Below are 21,091 nucleotides of genomic sequence, written 5' to 3' on the forward strand. Positions count from 1 at the left end.
GAAGGGCAGAGGTGGAAGGTGGAGAAGCAAAACAGTTGAAAAAGTAATGACAACCTAAACTATGGAGCTGCTAGTGATTTTGTTATAACATGGATGAAGATTTCCAAACTTGTGGTGTCTCCTAGTGTCTTGTATGATGTGCAGTCCATCTAAACTCACCACATCAGCTGATGCAGACCAGGTGCTTCATTAAATAGATTGCCTCTTTTCCAGGAGAAGTAAGAAAGATAGTACACAGTGCATGTTTTTCATTCCATAATAAAAGAACTCGAGCTGATTAGGAAAAAAAATTCAGTTTAAAATTGACCAAAATGCGGATGGGGGGTTGGGAATCATGAGTTATTCTCTTGTATTTTGATCAGCTGTAACTGGAACATTGGGCCTAGGGGTTGTCCTTCAAGAGATCAGCACACAACTAATCACAGCTCTGTGAAGAGACTGGTTTTGAGGTTTTTTTTTTTTGGTTCTTTAACAATTACCAATTTAAACCCCTTGAAATTGGAAGAAGACTTGCTTGTTGTGTTGTGGAGAGACTTTTTTCCAACCCTGGAGAGTCAAATCTAACGTGCCTGAACGCTTGAAAGTGCCTCGCACTTCCACTCACTGGCAAGAGCTCAGTGGGAGAGATCACTCAGTTACTAGGAAGAACATCAGGCAAATCCCAGAGAAGTACCATCAGTAAAAGTTATAATGAATACCAGAAGGGAGCAGGTTGATTGATTGTATGTACCACTCTCTGTTTCAAATTAACAATTAGAAACAGAAGAAAGCTGAAAGTAATTGGAAAGTCTCATTATAGAAATGGTGGAAAATGTCTTGAGTTTTTAAAAAAGCCCAGAAGATAAATTATGTAAAACAAACCAAACGAGCATTTGTAATGTACTAAACCTTGAAATGCAAGATGAGGCAGGAGATTGACAGTAATGAAATATTTCTCTCTCAGTTTAGGCAGTTCTCTAATCAGCCTATGACTAAAGCTGCACCTGAGCAAAGGCTTTTGCAGAGCATTCCACTGATCTGTCTAGCTTATGGTTGGGGTACCAGTACCGAGCCTCTTCATGCTGTTAGAGAAGATACCACTCAGGACAGTCCCTAAAGTTCCTGCTGATGCAAGAAAAGGTCCTTCTTGAATGCTGTACCATGCCTCATCTGCAGTTACTTTAAAAACTGCAGTGTGAATGTTACAATGTTTCTAACCCAAAATAGGAGAGCTGCAGAAACTTTTTGGAAAACTGCATGAATCTCCATTCTTCATGTGGAATTCCTTATGGGCTGCCAGTTCCAGGAAAATGATCTAGGTTAGGCTGCAAGAAAGCTCATGTAATTACTGTGGAAAATTTCCAAAGCAACTGGTGACTCATTTATTTTTTCCCTACTGCCAATGGTGAGAGACCAAAACAAAAAACATAAGCAAACATTTCCACGAAGTACATATACAGTGCACTCCTCTTAAATTGTTGGCCCTTCCTCCTCTGCCTTACACTTGGAACAATTTCCCTAGAAGTTGGGTTGCAGTGCTTAAAACAACTGGGACTTTCCTTCTACTTCGCTGTGAGCCAAACTTGAGGTCCTTATTGGAACAAATTCCTGTATATTAATAGTTTAGTGAGGGGAATAGTGATAGTTTAGTGGGGCGAGGGGGGGGGGGGTGAATAGCCTATAAAGACTTAAGAATTTTGCCCTGTACATGGAATTTAACTGTATCCAAGTTAATTGTGATGTTGGCGGATTCCATTGAACTCTATATAGCTGCTTTGAACGTTTACAGTTCTTAACTGTTTGAAGTACAATAATTTACTTTCTTTTAAATTAAGATAATTATGATCTCAGTGTAGAAAATAAAGGTTAGAAATTATGGTAATTTCATATTAATGAAATGGTTCAATGCTTTTTCTGTACAAAATGAGTACAGATAATGTGTATATCTGTGCAATCTAAGTAAGCATTGATAGTTTCCATGTTCCTGGATGCTTCCTTTCCTATCTATTGGGACCAAGAGAGACTGGTGGGACCAGTCTTCATGAATTCTCTTGTCTTGCCGTACAGCTTTAACCCAGTGGTCCCCAAACTGTGATGCGTGCCCACCAAGGGGGTTGTAGAGGAATGTTTTCGGGGTGGGGGGGTGCAGCAGGCACCGGGCCAGCCCCCACAGGGGCAGGGAGGGAGCACCACCCAGCCCCACTCTGTCCTGGCCCCAATCCTACCCCCCTCAGAGGCCCCAGCTTCCACTCTTGGGTGCAGTCCTGGCTTCGGCCCCATTCCTCACCCCAGCTCTGGAGGGGGTGGGGGATTGGGTGTGGACAGATTACATTACGGGTGGGGCGGGGGGGTGCGACATAGGAAGTTTGGGGATCACTGCTTTGACCACTCTGCTGGTCCATCTTATGCCTTTCTCACTCCCAAACTTTCACAAGGTCTTCCGTCACTTCATCAGGTCCCGCTGCCTTTGTTCTCTGGACTGCATTTGTCATCTCTTCCTCAGTTATGTTATACTCAGACCCCACATTAAGGTCACATGTTGTCAATCCCACCTAATGAGGATTACTTTGAGACTGGATTGTCATCTGGCTATATCGGAAGAAGGATAGGAAACACTGGATGTGGTTTAATTAGGCTACAATTTTATTCTTAAATTTCTGGGAGTACCCAGCGGATAAAAGTGTACAGTGCAGGTAATTCCATAATCATTTCAATATATACCCCGAGGTTTTCATCAGTCCTCTCCTTTATCCCTCTTTGTCCCCGGCTAACGTGTTGCTGATACTTCACCATTTCCCTCCCTTTCCCTCCCTCCCCACCCCCCATCAAATGAGGATTAAGAGGAGGCTATGGGGGAGGGCTTGTGACTGATACAGCAGGTAGTCATGAGAGCCCCAACACCCTCTCCCCCCATTTCTACTCCTTTAAAGAATACCTCCTTTAAATCCTTTACCAATCCATTTAATGTGATCACTGTATCCCTTCCTTATGGAGTACCTGCACTGGACATCCGTCCCACATTTACATAATGAGTTGCGGCATCATAGCCTAACTCCAGTTTCAGGTTTGCCCAGCTAAGCCTGCCCCCTCAACCTAACCTTCGCCTTGGCCAATCTGGCACTAAGGGTAAGATCCCTTTAGAAACACACACCCCCCTTCCAGGAAAGGAGTGACTAGTGCAATGCCCATAGCAGATCCTAACAAACCCGGTATGTCACCACTCCCATGGATGGGAGCATGGGTGCTGCTCCACCTGGTCCAGGTAAAAGAGGGCTTTTTCCGCAGCGGCATGTATTGCAGGAGGTAGGACCTGAAGCTGCAGTCAAAAGTAGCTCTGTGGCGCTCTAGCCCTTAAAGGGGCACACACTTTTTCCAGCAAGCCAAACAATGGATCCCACAACTTAATGTGCGGTGAGATCATTTTCATTTCTCTGGCACTTGTTTACTAGTACTCTCCCCAATCATTTACAAGTGATGTTATAATACCTTCCTTCTGTGTCTCATTTTTGCAATGCTGTAGATATTTTTGCCAGCCAACTGTGGGTAGTGTACAAACTTTCTTCCAAATCCATCCTTTAAAATGTACATTTTTTGTGAAACATTTCTACAATGATCTCCAAAATTTCTATGCATTCTTGTATTTGTACTGTTGTGTTGTATTTGTCCAAGTAAGATTATAAGCTTTTTGAGACTGGAGCACTGCCTCCCTTTTTAAAAAAAAAAAAAAAAAAATAGTGCAATAATAGTTGTTGGCTCGCCAGTAAAATGTGACTGTGTGAGGTCTGAAAAAAGAGTACTTTAGATGGGCATTCCATGTCTTCATATCTAATATGTGGTGAGGAAACAAAACATAGCCCTGTATTTATGTAATTTTTTTCTTCACCAGTTGTATTAAGTCAGTGCAAATTTAAAGTAACCTTCTGGAGGTACTTTTTAAGGAGAAAAAATAATTTCCTTTGCTAAACAAAACGGCCTTAAAATTTCAGCAAGGCTATGAATATACAGTAAGTGAAATGGAGTGGAATTGAGTATTTTTAACTACATTTAAAAAAAAAAACTGTTAAAATAACATTGTTTCCAAAGTAGAGCACTCACAAATCCAGGAAATCCCAGGTAGAGAGCAGGAAGGTATCTTCCGAGGAAAATTTTACTTCTCCAAATGGAATATTTCTTAATATGGGCTATGGGGATTTTTCTTATTATTACAAAAGGTTTTTCTTCCTTTATGACTTAATAACAATAAGCATTCAAGGTTAGCTTTCCTATGTTGCGGAGCGATGTGGGAGCTGGAGGCAGACTGGGTAGGGGTCAGGGAAAGATTTTTGAGATTAGGCGGCTGTTTAGAAATTGTCTAGTTAATAGTTTTTCTCCTGTTGCATGTAAACTTGTAAAATGATCTCAGAACATCTGTTTTCATCTAAAGGCCTCTGTCTTAGCACAACTAAATTTGTGGTTTGTTTTGATAAAAATTATTTCAGTAGAAAACTGTATTCTTGAAATTTTTTAGCTTTTTTCTTAAGTTTAAATCTACACTAAATATTTATTTATTTACTCATCTTCCTTTTGGTTTTCCAGGCTCCAATCCCAAAAAGTGTAATTGTTCCCGTTATACCCATAACCAAATCAACAGGATCACGTTTTCGGAACAGCATAGAGGGGCTGAATCAGGAGATTGAGATAATAATTAAGGAGACAGGAGGCAAGGAAGAACAGCTGATTGTAAGTATCTACTGCCCCCAAAAAATTGTTTTCAAAATAAGCTTATTTTGAAGAGAATTTTTCTTTTCACATTGATGATTTACTGTACAAACTTGGTAATGTAAATTTGCACGATTAACTTGTCGTCTTCTACTGAAGTAGAATAAAAAATTTCCTAAGGATTAACTGTCTTCCACCACCACAGGAATAGAAAATAACTTCCTTTAAATCTTTTTGCTGTTCTCTTCACCTTTAGGATGTTTACACTGATGCATTTATGCCATAACTAACCAACAGAAAAGAACAATTATCTAAAACTTATTTTGGTGAGAATTGCTTTAGTCATGTTTATAGCGTTTACTCTGTTCCTCTCCCTCCCCCCCCCCCGCCCCAAAAAAAAAAAACAATCAGGAAATTCTTGCCTATTTTGCATCAGAATTCATGGTTATCTTTTTTTATAAGTGACTTTCAGAAGTAACTATTTCACACACCCAACCCCAAAAAGGAACCACTGGTGTTTTATTTTAAATTGTTACTCTTCAGTGATTGCCTAGCTATGTTTTCATATGACTGTTGCCTTTTGGAAAACACTGTCCTCATGGCTTCCTTTAAGTGTATTGTTCTTCAAGGAATTTCCTACTCTTCTGAAGTATGACCTATTATATCATCTGTTGGAGTCTGTGTAGTACAATAATTCATCTTCCTCAGAATAGGCTTCTGTTATGTAGTGGACCAGGTATAAGAAACTGCTTAAGCTGTAAAGTAATCCCTTTCCTGATGAGATGGGCAGCCTCACACATATGAAAAAGTATGATTTTTTTTTTTTTTGATAACAGCCACAAGATATTCCAGATGGACACCGTGCTCCCCCTCCACTGGCACAGCGCAGTAGCAGTACTCGCAACATGGATACCCAAACACCCGGTGGAGCAGACAGAGGCAGTAACAACAGCAGCCGTTCCCAGTCTGTGTCCCCCACCTCATTTCTTACCATCTCAAATGAGGGCAGTGAGGAGAGCCCGTGCTCTGCTGATGACCTCCTTGCTGACTCCAGAGATAAAGGTACTACATAAACAGGCTCCGCTGTTACGCTGCTCTTACATTTTAAGGGTTGCACTATTCAGCACTTGGTCTTAGTATTTATCTCATTCTTTTTTTAATAGCAGGTAGCCACCCATATTCAAATGATGGATTTCCCTCATTCACTGTTCTGCCCCAAGATGTATACAGGGAGAAGGAGTTTTCACCTCCCTAGTACAGTGATGGAAAATTAGCTTTTCTTTTACTTCTAGGTAACCTTATTTTTCCAGTTCCTCCATGCACTTGTACACCTATCAGTGTTTGGTGATTGAGAGGGGGAAATTCTGATCAGAAACTGCTGCTTTAACTAGTTTTTAGAGAAGGCAAGGACAATACATACAATATTTCTCTTTTTTCTGTTTGAGACTCTGAGCTCCAACTCTGCAGACCATGAGGTGTATGTTGCCATAGCTGCTACCAAACAAGCCATAAGGGTAACTTACTGAAGGCTTTTGGGGGGGGAGGGGTGCGCGCATGTTTTGTTTTTGTTCTTTTCTTTTTTTTTAAAGAGACCTGTAAACTTCCTTACAAATATATTTTGGACATATGTAAGTGATGCCTATATGCTATTTGGAGCATAAGGCTGATCAGACATACACTGATGTCAGTAAAAAGACTCCTGTTGACTTCAATGTACGTTGGATCAGACCCATTGTGTGGTTAGTTAGTTATAGGTTTCCTGTTATCAGAACCCAAAGCTATTGCACATAATGCATAGTTAACCTGTGAAACTCATTGTCATGGGATGTTGTGATGGCCAAAATATAACTGGGTTCAGAAAAGAACTAGGTAAGTTTATGGAAGATAAATTCATCAATGGCTGTTAGCCAAGTTGGTGAGGGATATAATGCCATACTTGGTGTGACCCTAAATTTCCAAAATTGCCTGTTCTGTACACTATCCCTGAAGTTCTGGTACTGGCCACTGTCTGAGACAGGATACTGGCTAGATGGACCATTGGTCTGACCCAGTACAGCCATTCTTATGTACTACACACAGATTTCTAAAAAAATTGCCAGAGAGCTGGGGTGATTTGTGTTCATAAACAGTGAAGAAAAGACTGCCTATGCACAACCATGGAAAACGTTACCCAAACTCCTCTAAAAGTTTAATAAACCAGTGACTGATAAACATCAAGATGGAAGTAGTATAAATGAAACTTGCTATGGCACCTGTCAGTTTACCGACTTTTTGAAATTAGATAACCCATTATGTAGGGTTACTTTTTTTCCTCCTCTGGCAACATCATGACAAATATTTTCATAAATTCTGTAGTAGGTTTAGCGACCATGTTTTGATATGTCTTTATCTGAGACTGAAAATGAATGCGTACAAAAACCTTACTTAATTAACTCACTGATAGGGGTATCTGTAGCTCATTCCTTTTTGTTTGTGTTTTATAGACTGAGAATAAAAGTATAGGGTTCCTTTACTTGTAAGGAAAATGTCTTAACATGGGAATTTGTCTCTGTTCTAGTTGTACCTTAAAATAAATTCTAGGAGAACATGCTATTAATAGCCATTTTATCATATCCTTTCATATAAAACATGACCTTTAATGAGAGAATTGCGCATTATTGAATATTCTGTATGTTTAAACCTCCAATTAGAAAGTAGCGAATGCCTAATAGTAGAAAAACACACTTGCCTGTTACATGCACCTCCTAGCATCCTGTGCATCCTATTTGCTATATTTAATTTCTTTTTGATTACTAGGAACATTTAGATGGTAACAGTAAAAGGATTTTTGTTTAATAAGAGTTCATCTCTTGCTGCTGCTTAGTTATCACTCGAAGACTGTTTGTTTCTCTAGGGTAACTAATTGTGATGGCCTAATCAGACAGACTTGCTATATCAGGCCAACATGTGCAATCTCCCATTGATTTTACTAGATGCATAAAACCGCATACTTGAGTTCTTAATAAGCAAAGGTCTTGTTTTTATAGGATGTTACTAGTAATTAAAAATGATAAAGCTTACTACCAAGAATATTTTCATTATTTTTTTCCAAAGGTTGCTGGATTTTTAATATTGTACTTATTAAAGTATCTTATCACTAGCTAAAGGTTTGCTACCACTGGGCTTATGAATGATAGATTTTATTTAGTAGAACTGAGTTCTGCTTATAATAAAAGATAAACCTTTAAAAAGAGAGGGAAATTATTCTTCTTTTTTCTTCCATTTTATTTGTAAACTACCTGGCAAGAGATTCTAGTAACTAGGTGCTATATAATCATTACGCTAACTAAAATTGGATTTATGGTAAGCCTTCTTTATAGGTATTATTAACCTAAACTTTCAAAAGTGACTAGTGATTTTAGGGTATGTCAATTTTACGTTCCGCAAACTTGAAACACCTGTAAGGGATCTTGCTTTTTTTTCCCCCCCCCACGGGGTGGGTGCTTAGCACTTTCTGAAAATCAGACTCCTTTAAAGTGGCCAATGTTGGGCACCCAAAAATTGAGGCACCCCAAATCAAGTCACTTTCGGAAAGTATAGGCCTGTTAAAATAGCCACTCTCTCACAAAACTCGGCCAATTATATGTTCTCTTGCTTACTCAGGAACAGGAAGTAGGAGACGCAATGTAGTACAGTAGATGCTTTATCGGAGCAATCAGAAGACCTGAGTTCTCTTGCTGGCTCTGCCAGTGACTCATGTGATGCTGGGCAAGCCCCATTTTCCCAATCTGTAAAAAACGGGGTTGCTAACAATTATCCAGCCTTGAAAAACATTTTGAGATCTGCGGATAAGAAACGTGATTAAAGACAGCACAGCCCTGAAAATCTGAGTCTGTTGGAGACAATTTCCTAGAACAGCTTGACTAAAGGATGACTGGATGAAAGGCATGAATCCACATACTCCCTCCCTGTCCTCTCTCCTCTTCCCCCACCATTTTCCCTTTTGCCTTTAATTTCCTTAATCTTATTTCTTTCATTTTTTTGTTCCTGTTTTTGATATGTGCCACAAAAATCTGTGTGTTGGGAATATTGCAGTTAACATATGGCAATCCAAAAGTTGTGTAAATATTTTGGTCTTGTTTTGGATCTATAGTACTTGTTCTGTATGTTAGTCTAGAATTTGTTTTGTTCGTTATAAGGAAAAAGATTGAAAAAATGGTATAAATAGTTTTAAAAAAGAAAAATGGGATTAAAAAGTTTTAACGCAATTCAGCAGCAACCTATCCTGATTTAAGGTGTTTTGCTGATAGACCTCAAATGACACCTGTCCAGTCATCTCGGCTGGAGAGGTTGTGATTAAGTTTCAGCTGCGGGATTGTAAACCTGGGATGCTGTGGAGCATGTGCAGGGGTCTGAAAAAAATAGAAAAGAGTTGTGGGAGGGAGGGGGTTGAGAGTTGTGATATATGAAGGAGTCCTCCTCCAGGTGGAGGAGAAAAGTGCTCCATAGAACATGGGTAATGGGGAATGGGAAACTTTATTTAACTTTGTAATGTTGGTAATGAAGTCGGTTTGTCTTTCTTTTAAAATAAGTGGGTTCATTTAAATATTTTGGTCTATTTGAGTAATTTGATATTCTTTTGCCATAGAGAATGGGAACAACTCTCCCTTGCCCAAATATGCTACCTCGCCAAAACCCAACAACAGCTACATGTTCAAGCGTGAACCTCCTGAGGGCTGCGAGAAGGTCAAAGTCTTTGAGGAAAGTTTGTAAGTAGTTCTTTAGTTCATAAGAAATATAAAATTTATCATTCGGGCTGATCTGACATCAGTTAATTTAGTTTAGTGTCTGGTACAGAAACTGCTCCTCAAACAGTCTCTTAACTATTAATTCTTCTACTACTACTACTAACATTACTACTTCTACAAGGGCCTCTTCGTAGTCCTATTTGTAGAACATGGTGCTCCTGGCATCAAGCTATGGAATTGCCTTGAAAAGCTGTGTGCATTGGGGGTGGTGCATGAGAGATTATCCTGCCCCATCCACTTCACTTCCTTCCCTGCAAATGGAACTTGCCTTTGTGTCTGCAGGCTAGTTCTTCCTTTACTCTAGTTGCTTATTCTCTTGTATAGTAGGTTAGTATAGAGGAGCAGGGGATGGTGCTGCATACATTGCCTGCCCTTATCAAGGGAGTCTTCGGCTCTCATTGGGACAATGTGAGGCCCTTAGCCCTCTAAGGGCTTCAAGAGGTGCCCCGTCTTGTCAGTTATTCATACCAGAGACTGATCTCCATATTCAGTGCCTTTTGTGTCTGATGGAGACCCACTCAATATTCTGGTGTGAAGTTTGCAATGCTTTGCACCCCACACTAAAGGGAGAGACACTTGTGGCTCCAGATTCATATGGCTTCTCAGTACCTAAAGCCTGATCCTCTAGTGGACCTATCAGTGGTACTGAGACAAGCCTCTGTGCTTAGATCCTCTTACACAGATACCAAGATGTACAGTACTGCTCCAGTCTCAGCACTGCCTCCTTCTGTGGGCTTGAGATTGGGATTTCCTTGCCCTTCTACTGGTGAGAAACCCTCACCCAGCATTCCTTGGCGCTGCTGGCACCACCTAAATCAAAAGATAAGCTAAAGAAATAGTATTTTTCAAATCACCTCATACAAGTACTGTAGTGCAATCTCTTAATTGTGAAAGTGCAACTTACAAATGTAGAATTTATTTTTTTACATAACTACACTCAAAAATAAAAATAATTTAAAACTTTAGAGCCTACAAGTCCACTCAGTCCTACTTCTTGTTCAGTCAATCACTCAGACAAACAAGTTTGTTTACATTTACGGGAGATACTGCTGCCTGCTTCTTATTTACGATGTCACCTGAAAGTGAGAACTGGCATTCGCATGGCACTGTTTTAGCCAAAGTTGCAAGATATTTATGTGCCAGATATACTAAATATTTGTATGCCCCTTCATGCTTCGACCACCAGTCCAGATGATGATGCTGATGATCGGTTCTACTCGATAACGATCCAGGAGAGTGCGGACTGATGCATCCAAGTCAGATGCCATCAACAGAAGGTTGACTTTCTTTTTTGTTGGTTCGGGTTGTGTAGTTTTCAAATCAGAGTGTTGCTCTTTTAAGACTTCTGATGGCATGTTCCACACCTCATCCCTCTCAGATTTTGGAAGGCACTTGAGATTCTTAAATCTTGGGTTGAAGTGCTGTAGCTATCTTTAGAAATCTCATATTGGTACCTTCTTTGCGTTTTGTCAGATCTACAATGAAAGTGTTCTTAAATCGAACATCATATGCTAGGTCATCATCAGAGACTGCCATAACCCGAAATATATGACAGAATGTGGGTTAAACCACAGACCAGGAGACATACAATTCTCCCCTAAGGAGTTCAGTCACAAATTTAATTAATGCATTATTTTTTTAATAAGAGTCATCAGCATGAAAGCATGTCCTCTGGAATGGTGGTCGAAGCATGAATGGGTTTTATTAATCGTGAATTAATTTTTTTAATCAAGTTAGTTTGTTTTGAGTTAATCGTGTGAGTTAACTGCGATTAATTGACAACCCTAATTTATATACTCTAAATATATCACTGTCACAGGCTGGCTTGCCCCTTTAAGAGCTAGAGGCCTGGGGCCAGGCAACCCTAATTATAAAATAGGATGGGGGGAGGGATAGCTCAGTGGTTTGAGCATTGGCCTGCTAAACCCAGGGTTGTGAGTTCCATCCTTGAGGGGGCCATTTAGGGATCAGGGGCAAAAATTGGGGATTGGTCCTGCTTTGAGCCAGTTAGACTAGATGACCTCCTGAGGTCCCTTCCAACCCTGATATTCTATGATTCTATAACACATGAGAAGGGATCACATGATTCCCCTACAAGAGCAGCAGGAAGCTGCAGAGAGAGGGAGAGAAACTCAGTAAAGGACAGCCAAAGGAAGCTGTGGCAGAGACTTTAGAAGAGTTGCCATGAGCAGGAGTTGTCTCCTTCAAGACCCTTGATCAGGGGAAGGTTTGAGCCTGAAAGCCAGAGGGCCAAAGAAGGCTGAGGGCCAGGGAGAGCAGTCTCAGGAGAGAAGAGAACCCTGAGGACTAAGATTTTGTGATTTACCCATTCTCCCAAGGTCTAATTTAATGGCATATTATTGGACAAAAATAGCCTGTGTGGTGTTTATTTCAGGAGCCTATAGATTCAGAAGGGGGAAAAGGAGGAAGGGCTGCTGCAGAGCCATGCTGGTCACTGGAGGTGCTACAGGGCTGGGGTGCTCTTTGACAGTCACTTTATATAAAGGGCATGAAATTCCTTCCTGACATTACTTCATTGACTTCAGTGGAGTTACACCAGAAATGAATTTGGATCACTTTTCTTTTTTGCTCTTAGTGTAGTTTCCTTAGCCCTGATCAATTGACACCGAATTATAAAATGTCTTTTCATTAGGTACTTTCCTGTAATTTACAAACTTCTTAGGTCTCAGAAGGAAATGTGCAGAGACGCTGTGCAGCTGCTACTTTTTATTTTCACTGAGCGTTTTAGGAATTGTTTGGATGTCAACCTTCAAGTGCTAGCAGTCATAATGTATCTTCATGTCCTATTGCTAGCCCTGGAATGCACGCTGGGAAATCCATATTCTTCAGGTAGATGCAGCTGTGTATTCCACTTAAGTATGTGGGTGTGCCCAGCAGTCGGGAGCTGGAGAAATTTGCCTAGCAGAACCCATAGAGGGGCAGGGCTCATGCCTTGTGACCATGGCCCCTCCCCTGGCTACAGGAGGCCGTGCTGCCCTAGCCCTCCCTTGGTTACTTCTTACTACCCATGGCTGGAGTCGGAGCTCTGTCTGGTCTCAACCTAACAAACTTTCAACTAATTTAGTTTTTCTCTTGTTATATATACTTAGAAGTATTCTTAGTGTTAGTTATAGTAGTTTATTTCCCTCGGTGATGTCCTCACTGGGTTTTAAACATCTGTCATTTGTGTGCGGGAGCGATCCCCTCACATAGTGCTTGCTCTGTTTCAGCAAGGCCCACATCAAAGAGTGTTGCTGTTGCATGATTTGCAGGTCATTTAAGGAACAGACTCAAGTGGCTCAGGACTTTTGGTCTGAAGCAGCACCTGCTAGAACAGGCCATGTGGCGTGCGTCAGTATCCAGGCCCTCCTTGGGCCGGAGATCATCCTCGAGCTCCGAGAGTGCTGCTGCTTCCCATTCCAGAGCAGCGGCCTCCAATGAGGGAGAGGTTGGGACCAACTGTTTCCACATCAGTGGCATATGAGGTAGCTACAGTCCCCCTCTGCCTTTTGGTCCCAACTTCTGCCAGGGCTGCATGAACTATAGCCCCATCAATCGAATGAGCCACTGAACCCTCGGGTCTGTCGGCACCAAACCCCAATGTCCGGGATTGGTACAGGGGGACCTAGGTACTGATAACCTCCTCTGTACCACTGCAGGTGGTGCACCACAAATGCTTCCATGGCAGCTTTCACCACCCTTCATGTCAGTACCCTCAGGTGCGCCGGTACCGCTTTTCAGTTCGGGACTGACACCGCTTCCTGCCTCATTCTGGGCGATGGATGAGGTTGGTCTGACTGCTCGCTCCCTCTGGTCTTGCTCCGCCCTTATCACTGGAATCCTGAGGCTCCTCTGCATCTGAATCAGGGTTGTCATCCTCCTGCTCTCCACCACATGACCCGCATCAGGGGGCTTTGCTGGACCATTACAGCAAAGTACCAGGATTGGCGCACATCTCATGGTTGGGATGGAGGTGCCTGGCCCAGGTGCCTACTGGCCGGCAATGCCTTATCCATGTCTGTGGCCTCTGTGGAATCCATGGGGTGCTCCTCGGTCTTTGAGGTCCCACTCTTCATCTCCTGGAGGGCAAGATCACTGCCCAGCTCTGCAATGGTGACTGTCAAATCACTGCAGGCAACAGCACCAGTAGTCCTCCTCCCTGCAGAGCCTCCAGAGTTGTCCCATCTGGGCCCGTTAGCCCTGGAATAGGATCCAGCTTTGCCTCAGTTAAGGGCCTGGTCTTCCTCTCCGGACGACGATGTGCTGCCTGGCTCATCCTTCCCTTCAGTACTGGAGGATTTTAAGGCATACCAAGACCTTTTTGCGGCACGTAGCTGCTTCCCTCAGTATCCAGGTGGAGTTCTTGCAAGAGAAGACTCTCAAATTGGTGGACATCCTACAGCTGTCTGCCCTGAGAATCTCCCTCCCTGTCAGCGATGGGCTGCTTGAACCAGCTAAGGCTCTCTGGTGCACATCGCCTGCGGCTAAGTGGATGGAAAAGTACTATTTCATTCCTGTGCAGGGATTTGAGGGATTTTGCTCCAGTCTGGCATCAAATTCTCTAATTGTAACTGCAGTGACCGTTGTAACTGCAGAGCCCAGCAGGGAAGGTTTAAGTCCACCCCCAAGGATAGGGTTTCCAAATGATTGGACCGCATGGGTAGTAAGATTTACATCACCTTTTTCTTACAGATGCAGATGGCTAACCAGCAAGACTTGCTGTGCAAGCACAATTTTGTTAACTGGACAGCTATGTCAAAGTTTGCAGACCAGCTGCCCAAGGAGGAGAATTTGGGCTTTTTTCACTGAGGACTGCATGGTGGCTAAGCAATCCTTTGAAGTCTGTGCTAGACATCATGGACACCTTGGCCAGGGTAATGTCCTCTGTGGTCACCATGAGGAGGGCTTCTTGGCTGCAGAATTCAGATATTACCCCAATGTCCAGCAAGCCGTTAAGGATTTGCCCTTTGATGGCCAAATGCTGTTCTCTGACAAAATGGCAAAACGCCACACTTCCTTCAAGGACTCCAGGGCTACCCTGTGGTCCTTGGTGTACTTGCCGGCAGTGCAGAGGCGCCACTACTGCATTCAGCAACAGCAGTAGTATTGCCCGCTGTGCCTTTCCATCTTCAGAGGTAAAAAGGAGGACTACCCCAGAAACAGGGACAGATTCCACAGGAGAAAGTGGGCTCAGGATTTGGTCAATCCATACGCCCTCCCACTGCACTTTCCAAGCCTCCATTTTGACTCCTTGGTCCAAAGCATTGTTCCAGTGGTTGCTTCCCCCCTCCTCATCTCCCCAGTTTGGGGACAGGCTGACCTGCTTTCACAGTGCTTGGGAGCTTGGCCTCAACAAATGTGTCAGGTACATGTTCCAAATGGTCACTCTATCGACTATCCTCCTCGCATTGTCTCAGAAAGACTGGTTTCCTGCTCTGGATCTTCAGGATGCCTACTTTCATGTGGCAATTTTGCCGAGCAACAGAAAGTTCCTTTGGTTTGTTGTGGTGGAACACTGCTTTCAGTACACAGTGCTTCCATTCAGCCTCACTTCCTCAGGTGTTTACCAGATGCATGGTCATTGTTACGGTGTATCTCAGCAAGAAGAGAATTCACATCTTCCCATATCTGGACGACTGGTTACTGAGGGCAGATCTGGAGAGGAAGTTCTTGCTCATGTCAGCACTACACTGTGCTTGCCCAACCATCTCGAACTCATACTAAACAGCAGAAAATCAACTTTGTCTCCCATTCAAAAAATCAGGTTCACTGATGCCCTGTTAGATTCCATGACGTTAAGAGCATTTCTGCTAATAGACCATTTTCAGACAAGTCCTCTGTTCAAGCCCCTAGCATCTTGCCCATTTTTGCTCTTGTGTCAGAAAACTGCTTTCCTGGTAGTGATAACATCCACAAGGAGTGCAAGAGAGTCGCAGGCTCTGATTGTAGAGCATCGTTATACACAATTCTCCAAACACAAAGTGACTTCATGACCAGACCCCAAACTTTTGTATACAGTGGTCTCTCAGTTACATTTGAACCAGACAGAATATTTACCTGTATTTTTTTCCCGAAGTCACATTCATCTCTGGAGGAGCAGAGTCGCCATACCTTAGATGTCAGGTGACACCCAGCGTTTTATCTGGACAGGACTTAAACCATTTCATGCTTTGCTTCATTTATTCATGTCATATGCAACATGAAGGATCAAGTGGTCTCTTCACAGACGATCTCCAAATGGAAACATCCTGCTTCAAAACGGCATATGAGATAGCTTTGATTATGCCCCTTCAGCTGGTGTGAGCTCATTCTACGAGGGCACAAGCAATGTCTATAGCGTTCCTCAGTGATATTTCCATATTTGGACATTTGCAGGGCTACTCTGTGGTCATCAGTACATACATTCACAAACCATTACACTATAACTGCATCTTCCACGGTGGATGCAAACTTTGGTAGGGTGGTCCTGCAGTCCTTGTTTACCTAAACACCGAGCGCTGCCTCCTGGGGATGAGAGGTAATGCTTGTCAGTCACCTAAGTGGAATAAATGTCTGCATCTGTTCGAAAAAGAAGAAACAGTTACATATCTCCGTCACATCTCAAAGAACCACAGTAGTATTTCATGACATACCCTCTGCATCAGAGTCTTGTTTCTGGGCCTTCGGTGCAAAGGAACTGAGGGAAGGTCGTGGTGGGTGCCACCGCATGTAGCCAGAGCAGGCGCTACGGCCATGAGTTGTGAGAGCTGCCCCTCTATGGGTCCTGCTAGATACATTTTGGAGGTGTCTGTGCGCTCAGTCAAACCGGAGCCCAAGTGGAATACACATCTTCATCCCATCTCGAAGAACCATGGTTATAGTAAGTAACCATCTCCTATGGATAATATCGAAGGGATATGTTTTGACTGAGTGGAAAAAATTGCAATAGGTGCTTTGATGCCAGTATTCAGTATTGTTCATAATGGCTTGAGAGACACCTCTTCCAAACTGAAATTAGGTATATTGGGACAAAAAGAAAAGGAGGACTTGTGGCACCTTAGAGACTAACCAATTTATTTGAGCATAAGCTTTCGTGAGCTACAGCTCACTTCATCGGATGCATGCAGTGGAAAATACAGTGGGGAGATTTATATACACAGAGAACATGAAACAATGGGTGTTACCATACACACTGTACAGTTGGAGAGGGTGAGCTCTCTCTCTCTCATTATTTAGTATATTTACTACTGTTTAAAATAATTATTGAAATAATAAGTAAAACAGTTGAAAAAATCTAGAAAGATATGTTTTTAAACAAAAAACAACCTTCATGCCAACAATCATTCTTCCTAGCAGAAAATGTTACGCCATAATAACATTGTATAAAAGACTACTTATAGCACTAGAGGGTTAGTAAAACTGGCTATATGTACTTTCTTATTTCTGATGAAAAAATAATGAAAGTTTAGCATAGGATAATTTATGGAGATACATTTACTCTTCTGCAAAAAAATACACCCTTGAGACTTACAGTACTTTTATAACAGACAAAAGTGTACAGTAGCTGATAATATATGTGTAGAGTACAGCAGTATTCCCAAATTAGTTACAGAATGGTGGGAATATTTTAAATAGGTGTAAATCAGTGCCTAAATCAGATGAGTGTGAGTTGGTTTGATTTTATATATACCTCTTTGGCTATGATCTCATTAGATCTCATAAGATCTCATAAACTCCATGTGCTAAGTTTAATTATACATCTTTTTCTGTCCAAGAAAAATGTGTGTTACAGGAAAAGGAGTAAAAGCCTTATTCAGAGCCCTTTGAAGTCAGAGTGTCTTTTTCCATTGACTTCAGCAGGCTTTGAATTGGTCCCTTGGTGAGTCAGTGGGTGGCACTTTTCTCTTGAAGGACCAAATTTTTCCTGATAGGGACTGACGGAAGTGGACAGACAATGTGGCTATCCATTGCCCCAAGGGAGAGACCTAAAGGAATTGTCTCGGGGAGACATGATCCCTCCCTGAGCTCACTGGTGGATACACTGGGAGAAGGAGGGACTTACAGGCAACACAGTCCATTAGGCTTGTGCAACTTGCTCTCCCTGAAGTGTCTGATTTCTCTTTATGGGCCAGAGCAAAGGCAGTGACTGCTCCCCATCTGTATGGGGTGTCTTATCTTGCATGGAGGACAGAGAGGGAGCAGTCGCTCTGCTGCTTTGAGCACAGGGAGTGGAATTGTGACTGGTCTTTACAGAAGATATGCACACATGTGAGCGAGGCTCTTTGTGTCCTCTACAACCCTAAGTACCTACTAAGGGTGTCAGATTTTGGCTCTGAGTTGGCACAGAACTAGTGCATCTGTTTACTGCTGGGGACTTGGCTACTGGAGTTGCTGACTTTTAGATGAAACAAAACCCTGACCACGTGTAGTCCTTAAAGGTCCTAAGGCACATTTTACAAACTGGTTTAGCTCCCATAAAAATTCCAATTCATGTGACTTCCTGTCCCCATTTTCTTTTGTATTTGTAATTTGTAGAATCAGTAACAATTGTTTTCTATTTCTCTGCAAAGAAAATAATAGTCTGTTAAGAAAAAATAATTGCTCTTATGACAGGAACCTGTATACCGTATATACTCATTCATAAGCCGAATATTTCCGATAAAAAAAAAAATGACGCATTAAAGAGTGGGGGTTGGCTTATAAACGGGTCTACACCAAAATCTGATGATTTTAAACTCTATGAAATCATTGAATTGAATATCTAATACATTGTTGTTTTGTTTACCTGGAGCGCGTCTGCAGGCACGGAGCTCCTCAGTTCCCAGTGGCCGCGGTTTGCCGTTCCCAGCCAATGGGAGCTGCAGGAAGTGGCGCCACTTCCCCCAGCTCCCATTGGCTGGGAACGGCAAACCGCGGCCACTGGGAGCTGAGGGGCTCCGCGCGTGCGAACGCTCCAGGTAAACAAAATTTCCCGACCTACCAGGAGCTTACCCTGATGGACCGGAAGCCGAAGTTTGCCAACCCCTGAAATATAGGGTCGGCTTATGAAAGGGTCATACAGTTTTTGCCATTTTTACTTAGCCGTCTTGGGGAGGTCGGCTTATAAACACACCGGCTTATGATCGAGTATATACGGTATGTAATTTCCATATTACTCCTGGGGGAATTCTGTGCCAAAAAAATTAAAATTCTGCACGCACTATTTTAAAATTCTGCAAATTTTATTTGTCAAAATAACACTACATAATCATGCCAGTTTCAATTATTTTGGTAATTTATTTCAAAATACCTGTCATCAAGTATGTCTGTAACAACACAGACACACACAAAAATTCCTCCCAGGAGTAGAGAGTTAAAGAAACCCCTATGACAACCCAGTTCCTGTTTCTCTGCCCCTCTCCCCCCCAAGCCCAGCTGGGGGGGCCGCCCAGCCAATACACCTGAACCCCCTATCACTCAGAGCCCAGCTGCAGGGTACCCTTTGCCCAGATACCTGCACCTCCTTCCTCTCCCCCACCCTGAGTGCAGCCATGGGCCCCCCTTGTCCCGACACCCACCCCCTAGCCCCAGAGCTGAGCCGCAGAACTCCCCCCCCCTCCGCCCAGACACCCGCCCTCCTACCCCTGAGAGCCCAAGTATCTAGAGGGAGAAACAACCTGATGCTCGGTCCCAGGCTTCTGTGGAGTTTCCTGCTCACTGCCATCTCCTTCCCGCAGGGCGTGCTGGGAACTGCAGCTTCGAGAACCCTCTAGCTCCCTCCCCTGCAGCATTGTCTTCTATGTGCGAGCTGGGCTCCAATGGGCCCAGCAGCCCCTAGTGGTGGCTAGCAGCACTGCAGCCCATTTCTGTGGAGGAAAGGAAATTCTGCACGCCCAACATTAATTTCTGCAACAATTTGCATTGTGCAGTGGCGCAGAATTCCCCCAGGAGTCCCATATGGAGGCTTCTTTTAGGAAAGTGTGAATCCCCTATAAATAAGGCTTTAATTGAAAACGCTGTAATAAACTTTGCCAAAAGTCCTGGCTTTTTAAACTATTTAAGATGTAGGACCACACATAATAGATTGTAAGAGTAATATTGAAATAATGTTGCTTTTTATTTTCAACTTCAAGGGGAGGGAAGGTCTTTAGACTTCTGAGGAGATAATATGCTCAGTCCCTAATCTCTGAGAAGAATTCAGTTATCAGTTAGTTCAAAAACTTTGTAGCTTTTCAAGGGGCTCCAACTCAAAAAGAAATGTCACCTCAGCCATTATTGTGCTGTGGAGTATGCCTTTAGGTTGGGCTCTCCTCAGAGCCATCCCTAGGGTACAGCAAATCAGGGCCACAGTCCCAGGCCCTGCACTTCGGACTGCCCCATACCAATCTCTCCCTTCCCCCAGTGCCTACCATGGATCAGCTGTTTCATCTGGAGGCGCTGGGGAGGAGGAGCAAGGGTGCAGCACACTCAGGGGAGGAGGTAGAACTGGGCGGGGAAGAAGCAGAGCAAGGGTGGGGCCTGGGCGAGCCGCAGAGGAGCTCAGAAACTCGGTGCCTATGGCCAGGGCCCTACACCCCACCAAGGAAGGTCCTGGCTATCCTTCTCTTGCTTGTTTAGGTAGCCTCATATCGGACATTTTTTAAAAAGTCTCAAATATGTCTGTCTCTTTTTCTGTACTACTTGTATTGTTTTAGGTAGGTGTGCCCATTTTAGGATCTCTCCATTACTTATTTTTCCAGTTTATTTTACTTTGGTTATTCTGTGCAGACACCTACATTGAAAGCTGTTCAAATTGCAGTGGACGGACTTATTATTTTTCCAGGATTCTGCTCCATGTAGGAGGACACTTAATATATATGATATAAAATATATTGTAGTGCAGTGTAGGCTGACTGTGGTCTCCAAATTATATAGAGTTATTCAGAAAGGAGGATTGAAAGCTTTAAACTCTCCTAATTCTGAAATTGTATGCTATTGAAGCTCTGACATGACACTACATCAGAAATCATCAATCCAGAATCTACCTTCCAAATGATGACCTTTACCCTTTTTAAGATGACCTGCAAATAAATTTAGTTATGTAATGAATATCTTGAATAGGAAGAGTCAGAGGTGTATTCTGCACATAATATAGGACCATATTGTACCCTCCTGCAGTCAGACCCATAGAAGGATGACTGGGGGTCCAGAAAACGTTAAAGTTCATCTTAATTTCCTTCTAGCGCTACCTTCAGTTGCAGAAGGAGGAGAATTTAGACGAGGCAGAGGGCTTGAATTCCCAAACCCAGAGTCCAGGGATTAGTGGGGAATTCTGCTATCAGCTTTGTACATCATGGAGCTCCTCTGAGGAAGGCTGGCCCCCTGTGGTATTATTTTCCACCAACCACATGGCTCCCTCAGGGACTACTCCCACTGGACATGTTCCTTTATGGCTCTGTACTAGAAGCCATGGAGAAGCTATCCTATAAGAAAAATATACCATAATGTGTGTATTTTGTAAAATCTAATTTAGACTTAGTTTGCATCATGTGCATAGGCACAACCTGACGGGGATAAAAGGGACATAATTCTCCTCCACCTGCAGACACACATTTTCCTTCCTCTTAGTGCTTTTCTCTGCACGTGCATACACAACTCTGCTGATACATTGTAGGGGGAAACAAAAACGA

The 21,091-nt window shown here is 42.8% G+C and overlaps 1 protein-coding gene across 1 annotated transcript in view; it reads left to right on the forward strand.

The window, feature by feature from the left end:
* The window catches only part of FAM117B (family with sequence similarity 117 member B), a 92,423-nt gene that overhangs the window by 65,103 nt on the left and 6,229 nt on the right, over positions 1-21,091 (forward strand). The window contains exons 5-7 of the mRNA XM_077829740.1: positions 4,555-4,698; positions 5,514-5,739; positions 9,305-9,425. Of these exons, the coding sequence (XP_077685866.1) occupies positions 4,555-4,698; positions 5,514-5,739; positions 9,305-9,425 (491 nt within the window). The remainder of the gene's footprint in view (positions 1-4,554; positions 4,699-5,513; positions 5,740-9,304; positions 9,426-21,091) is intronic.

The sequence above is a fragment of the Eretmochelys imbricata genome, chromosome 11, assembly GCF_965152235.1.
Source record: "Eretmochelys imbricata isolate rEreImb1 chromosome 11, rEreImb1.hap1, whole genome shotgun sequence".
NCBI classification, from domain to species: Eukaryota; Metazoa; Chordata; order Testudines; family Cheloniidae; genus Eretmochelys; species Eretmochelys imbricata.